This window comes from Oncorhynchus keta, chromosome 13 (assembly GCF_023373465.1).
Source record: "Oncorhynchus keta strain PuntledgeMale-10-30-2019 chromosome 13, Oket_V2, whole genome shotgun sequence".
Taxonomy (NCBI): domain Eukaryota; kingdom Metazoa; phylum Chordata; class Actinopteri; order Salmoniformes; family Salmonidae; genus Oncorhynchus; species Oncorhynchus keta.
In genome coordinates, this window is record NC_068433.1 from 1003179 (window position 1) to 1010678 (window position 7500).

Here is a 7500-nt window from a genome sequence, read left to right on the forward strand (position 1 = left end):
CTTACATGAAGAATGGGACTGTTCTGACTTGAAGAATGGGACTGTTCTGACTTGAAGAATGGGACTGTTTTGACTTACCTGAAGAATGGGACTGTTTTGACTTACCTGAAGAATGGGACTGTTTTGACCTGAAGAATGGGACTGTTTTGACTTGAAGAATGGGACTGTTCTGACTTGAAGAATGGGACTGTTTTGACTTGAAGAATGGGACTGTTCTGACTTGAAGAATGGGACTGTTTTGACTTGAAGAATGGGACTGTTTTGACTTCAAGAATGGGACTGTTTTGACTTGAAGAATGGGACTGTTTTGACTTGAAGAATGGGACCGTTTTGACTTACATGAAGAATGGGAATGTTTTGACTTACATGAAGAATGGGAATGTTTAAAAATATCACATTTACGTAAGTATTCAGACCCTTTACCCAGTGCTTTGTTGAAGCAACTTTGGCCGCGATTACAGCCTTGAGTCTTGTTGGGTATGATTCTACAAGCTTGGGACACCTGTATTTGGGGAGTTTCTCCCATTCTTCTCTGCAGATCCTCTCCAGCTCTGTCAGGTTGGATGGGGAGCCTCGCTGCACAGCTGTTTTCAGGTCTCTCCAGAGATGTTCAATGGGCTTCAAGTCCGGGCTCTGACTGGGCCACTCTGACATTCAGAGACTTGTCCCAAAGCTACTCCTGCGTTGTCTTGGTTGTGTGCTTATGGTCATTGTCCTGTTTGAAGGTGAACCTTCGCCCCAGTCTGAGGTCCTGCGTTGTCTTGGCTGTGTGCTTGGGGTCGTTGTCCTGTTTGAAGGTGAACCTTCGCCCCAGTCTGAGGTCCTGAGCGCTCACAAGCAGGTTTTCATCAAGGATCTCTCTGTACTTTGCTCCATTCATCTTTCCCTCGATCCTGACTAGTCTCCCAGTCCCTGTCGCTGAAATACATCCCCACAGCGTGATGCTGCCACCACCATGCTTCACCGTAGGGATGGAACCAGGTTTCCTGTAGACTTGACGCTTGGCATTCAGGCCAAAAGGATTCATCTTGGTTTCATCAGACCAGAGAATCTTGTTTCTCATGGTCTGAGAGTCCTTTAGGTGCCTTTTGGCAAACTCCAAGCAGGCTGTCATGTGCCTTTTACTGAGGAGTGGCTTCCGTCTGGCCTCTCTACCATAAAGGCCTGATTGGTAGAGTGCTGCAGAGATGGTTGTCCTTCTGGAAGGTTCTCCCATCTAAACAGAGGAACTCTGGAGCTCTGTCAGAGTGACCATCGGGTTATTGGTCACATCCCTGACAAAGGCCCTTCTCCTCCGATTGCTCAGTTTGGCTGGGCGGCCAGCCCTAGGTGGTTCCAAACATCTTCAATTTAAGAATGTTGGAGGCCACTGTGTTCTTGGGGACCTTCCCCAGATCTGTGCCTTGACACAATCCTGTCTCAGAGCTCTACTGTAACGTCGTTCTTCGTTTGTCGAAAGAGAGTCGGACCGAAATGCAGCGTGGTGGTTACTCATGTCTTTAATGAAGAGATCGCGATACATGAAATAACTGATACAAATGCAAAACAACAAAACGGAACGTGAACCTAATTACAGCCTGTCTGGTGAAACTACACAGAGACAGGACCAATCACCCACGAAATACACAGTGAAACCCCGGCTACCTAAATACGGTTCCCAATCAGAGACAACAAGAATCACCTGACTCTGATTGAGAACCGCCTCAGGCAGCCAAGCCTAAACTAGACACACCCCTAATCAGCCGCAATCCCAATAATACAAAAACCCCAATACGAAATACAACAACATAAACCCATGTCACACCCTGGCCTGACCAAATAATTAAAGAAAACACAAAATACTAAGACCAAGGCGTGACAACATCTACAGACAATTCCTACAACCTCATGGCTTGTTTTTTTCTCTGACATGCGCTGTCAACTATGGGACCTCGTGTAGACAGGTGTGTAGACAGGTGTGCCTTTCCAAATCATGTTTACCTCAGGCGGAGCTCAGTTTTGTCATTATGAGGTATTGTGTGTAGATGGGTGAGGACAATATGATCATTGCCCCAGCAGACACTGGTGTTTGCAGATCGACGCTCTTGCCAACTCAGCCACACAGGTCGACTAAACTGATGTACTAAACTTGTGTGTCTCTCAGGCATGTTACCTGCAGGTTTCATCCTGATAAACGTCCCGTTTGTAACTGATGCTGTGTGTGTGTGTGTGTGTGTGTGTGTGTGTGTGTGTGTGTGTGTGTGTGTGTGTGTGTGTGTGTGTGTGTGTGTGTGTGTGTGTGTGTGTGTGTGTGTGTGTGTGTGTGTGTGTGTGTGTGTGTGTGTGTGTGTGTGCGCGTGTGCGCGTGTGTGTGTGTGTACAGGTATGTTGCTGGCAGGTCTGGTGCTGCGTAACGTACCGTACGTAACTGAGGCGGTCTACATTGAGCAGACCTGGTCAGCAGCTCTGAGGAACATCGCTCTGGCCATCATACTGACCCGTGCTGGACTGGGCCTCAACCCTTCGGTACAGACAGACAGACAGACAGACAGACAGACAGACAGACAGACAGACAGACAGACAGACAGACAGTATAGACAGACAGACAGACAGACAGACAGACAGACAGACAGACAGACAGACAGACAGACAGACAGACAGACAGACAGACAGACAGACAGACAGACAGACAGACAGACAGACAGACAGACAGACAGTATAGACAGACAGACAGACAGACAGACAGACAGACAGACAGACAGACAGACAGACAGACAGACAGTATAGACAGACAGACAGACAGACAGACAGACAGACAGACAGACAGACAGACAGACAGACAGACAGACAGACAGACAGTATAGATAGACAGACAGTATAGATAGATAGATAGATGGATAGATAGATAGACAGACAGACAGACAGACAGACAGACAGACAGACAGACAGACAGACAGACAGACAGACAGACAGACAGACAGTATAGATAGACAGACAGTATAGATAGATAGACAGACAGTATAGACAGACAGACAGACAGACAGACAGACAGACAGACAGACAGACAGACAGACAGACAGACAGATAGACAGACAGATAGACAGATAGACAGACAGATAGACAGACAGATAGACAGATAGACAGATAGACAGACAGTATAGAGAGAGAGAGGGACAGACAGACAGTATAGATAGATAGACAGACAGACAGACAGACAGACAGACAGACAGACAGACAGACAGACAGACAGACAGACAGACAGACAGACAGATAGACAGACAGACAGTTTTCTCTATGGGTTTTTACAGCTGAAGGTGTGTGTTCAACAGGCTCTCCGCAGACTCAAGGCGGTGTGTGTGCGACTGGCAGTAGGACCGTGTACAGTGGAGGCATCAACAGTAGCTGTGATGTCTCACTTCCTGATGGGCTTGCCCTGGGTCTGGGGATTCATACTGGGGTAAACACACACCTCAACACAGTGTTACCTCTAGACAACAGTAGCTGTGATGTCTCACTTCCTGGTGGGCTTGCCCTGGGTCTGGGGATTCATACTGGGGTAAACACACACCTCAACACAGTGTTACCTCTAGACAACAGTAGCTGTGATGTCTCACTTCCTGGTGGGCTTGCCCTGGGTCTGGGGATTCATACTGGGGTAAACACACACCTCAACACAGTGTTACCTCTAGACAACAGTAGCTGTGATGTCTCACTTCCTGGTGGGCTTGCCCTGGGTCTGGGGATTCATACTGGGGTAAACTCACACCTCAACACAGTGTTACCTCTAGACAACAGTAGCTGTGATGTCTCACTTCCTGATGGGCTTGCCCTGGGTCTGGGGATTCATACTGGGGTAAACTCACACCTCAACACAGTGTTACCTCTAGACAACAGTAGCTGTGATGTCTCACTTCCTGGTGGGCTTGCCCTGGGTCTGGGGATTCATACTGGGGTAAACTCACACCTCAACACAGTGTTACCTCTAGACAACAGTAGCTGTGATGTCTCACTTCCTGGTGGGCTTGCCCTGGGTCTGGGGATTCATACTGGGGTAAACACACACCTCAACACAGTGTTACCTCTAGACAACAGTAGCTGTGATGTCTCACTTCCTGGTGGGCTTGCCCTGGGTCTGGGGATTCATACTGGGGTAAACTCACACCTCAACACAGTGTTACCTCTAGACAACAGTAGCTGTGATGTGTCACTTCCTGATGGGCTGGGTCTGGGGATTCATACTGTGTTATCTCTAGACAATGTTATCTCTCTCTTTATCTCTTACACTCTATCTGTCGCTCTCTCAATTCAATTCATTTCAGGGCTGTATTGGGAAATGTTTACGTTGCCAAAGTGAAATAGATAATTATAAACAAAAAGGAAATGAACAATAAATAAATAAACAGTAAATAAATAAACAGTAAACATTATACTCACAAAATGTAAAAAAGAATAGAGACATTTCAAATCTTATATTATGTCGACATACATTGTTGTAACGATGTGCAAAAAGTTCTGGTAGTCTTTAATATTTGAGTCGAAGATTAGTATTTGATCCTGTATATGTTTTTGCTATTTGTTCTTTGTTATAGAGCCAACAAGATTGGAGAAGTGGTTTACCCAGACATCTCCATTTTGGATAGATAATTCTTCATGTTTTTGTGTTTTCCAATTTTCCCAGAAGTCTACCAATTTGTAAGTCGCTCTGGATAAGAGCGTCTGCTAAATGACTTAAATGTAAATGTAAATGTAAAGTGGTTAATCTGTGCGGGGAGCTGATTATATGGATTCTTCAATTATATTGATCTGATTTCTGACGTGCTGTTCCTTCTTTTTCCGTAGTGTATTTCTGTATTGTTTTAGTGATTCACCATAGTGAAGGCGTAGACTCAGGTTTTCTGGGTCTCTATGTTTTTGGTTGGACAGGTTTCTCAATTTGTTTCTTAGATTTTTACATTCTTCATCAAACCATTTGTCATTGTTGTTCATTTTCTTGACATTTTTAGGTTTGGAAGATGAGAGGTCAAATATTGCATTGCCTTTTAATTGTTTAACTTGGGTCAAACGTTTCAGGTAGCCTTCCACAAGCTTCCCACAATAAGTTGGGTGAATTTTGGCCCATTCCTCCTGACAGAGCTGGTCTAACTGAGTCAGGTTTGTAGGCCTCCTTGCTCACACACACTTTTTCAGTTCTGCAATATGATTGAGGTAAGGGCTTTGTGATGGCCACTCCAATACCTTGACTTTGTTGTCCTTAAGCCATTTTACCACAACTTTGGAAGTATGCTTGGGGTCATTGTCCATTTGGAAGACACATTTGCTACCAAGCTTTAACTTCCTGACTGATGTCTTGAGATGTTGCTTCAATATATCCACATAATGTTCCTACCTCATGATGCCATCTATTTTGTGAAGTGCACCAGTCCCTCCTGCAGCAAAGCACCCCCACAACATGATGCTGCCACCCCGTGCTTCACGGTTGGGATGGTGTTCTTCGGCTTGCAAGCCTCCCCCTTTTTCCTCCAAACATAACGATGGTCATTATGGCCAAACAGTTCTATTTTTGTTTCATCAGACCAGAGGACATTTCTCCAAAAAGTACAATCTTTGTCCACATGTGCAGTCAAACCGTAGTCTGTCTTTTTAATGGCAGTGTTGGAGCAGTTTCTTCTTCCTTGCTGAGCGGCCTTTCAGGTTATGTCGATATAGGACTCGTTTTACTGTGGATATAGATACTTTGGTACCTGTTTCCTCCAGCATCTTCACAAGGTCCTTTGCTGTTGTTCTGGGATTGATTTGCACTTTTTGCACCAAAGTACGTTCATCTCTAGGAGACAGAACGCGTCTCCTTCCTGAGCGGTATGATGGCTGCGTGGTCTCATGGTGTTTATACTTGCATAGTATTGTTTGTACAGATGAACGTGGTTCCTTCAGGCGTTTGGAAATTGCTCCCAAGGATGAACCAGACTTGTGGAGGTTTACAATTATTTTATCTGAGGTCTTGGCTGATTTCTTTTGATTTTCCCATGATGTCAAGCAAAGAGGCACTGAGTTTGAAGGTAGGCCTTGAAATACATCCACAGGTACACCTCCAATTGGCTCAAATCATGTCAAGAAGCTTCTAAAGCCATGACATCATTTTCAGGAATTTTCCAAGCTGTTTAAAGGCACAGTCAACTTAGTGTATGTAAACTTCTGACCCACTGGAATTGTGATACAGTGAATTATAAGTGAAATAATCTGTCTGTAAACAATTGTTGGAAAAATTACTTGTGTCATGTACAAAGTAGATATCATAACCGACTTGTCATTACTATAGTTTAGTAACAAGACATTTGTGGAGTGGTTGAAAAATGAGTTTTAATGACTCCAACCTAATTTCAGAGACTTGAATATCCAGACTGACACACAGCACAGTACAGTACAGAAACCCGCTATGTTTAACTTATTTACAAAGAGGCCAAAAACAGATGTAGCACCTTAATTTGATCACTCTTGTTGCGGAGAATTTTCCCACACAGCAGGAAATGCAAACGTGTATTTGAGCTTTTTAAAAAAACTTGGTACGTTCCACTTTGAAATATCAGACCTGATTAACAAAAAATGTATCAACCCCTACAGAAATGATCATCCACATAATAATTCACATTTCCTGTTGTTGAATGAGGATTTTCCTGCCGTAGCAAACTGGATGAAATTATGATCCTACATCTGTATATTGAGTTGGTTTAGAGTAGACTGTGTCTGTGTCGATGAATAATGATTTGTGTTAAGGTGAACATCGTGTGCAGGTGAGTTGATAAGGCTAAAGGGCTAAAGGGCTAAAGGGCTAAAGGGCTAAAGGGTGATTCATGTGACTTACAGTGGAAAGGGAATAGCTTTGTGGATAACGTGACTGTATATACAGTACAAATCAAACGTTCGGACACACTTACTCGTTCCAGGGTTTTTCTATTTTATACATTGTGACATCACAACTATGAAATAACACATAAATAATCATGTAGTAAACAAATCCAAATATATTTTATATATTTTAAGAAAAAAAGTGTTAAACAAATCTAAATATATTTTATTTATATGTGAGATTCTAAAAAGTAGCCACCCTTTTCCTTGATGAAAGCTTTGCACACTCCTAGCATTCTCTCAACCAGCTTCACCTGGAATGCTTTTTCAATAGTCTTGAAGGAATTCCCACATATGCTGAGCACTTGTTGGCTGCTTTTCCTTCACTCTGCAGTCCAACTCATCCCAGACCATCTCAATTGGGTTGAGGTCAGGTGATTGTGGAGACCAGGTCATCTGATGCAGCACTCCATCACTCTCCTTCTTGGTCAAATAGCCTTTACACAGCCTGGAGGTGTGTTGGGTCATTGTCCTGTTGAAAAACAAATGATAGTCCCACTAAGCGCAAACCAAATGGGATGGTGTATCGCTGCAGAATGCTGTGGTAGCCATGCTAGTTAAGTGTGCCTTGAATTATAAATAAATCACTGACAGTCACCAGCTAAGTACCATCACACC

At 43.9% G+C, this 7500-nt stretch overlaps 1 protein-coding gene across 1 annotated transcript in view; it reads left to right on the forward strand.

The window, feature by feature from the left end:
- Nucleotides 1-7500, forward strand: part of LOC118380802 (sodium/hydrogen exchanger 9B2-like) — a 52428-nt gene that overhangs the window by 10555 nt on the left and 34373 nt on the right. Inside the window, exons 4-5 of the mRNA XM_052458834.1 lie at nt 2363-2505; nt 3309-3436. Of these exons, the coding sequence (XP_052314794.1) occupies nt 2363-2505; nt 3309-3436 (271 nt within the window). The remainder of the gene's footprint in view (nt 1-2362; nt 2506-3308; nt 3437-7500) is intronic.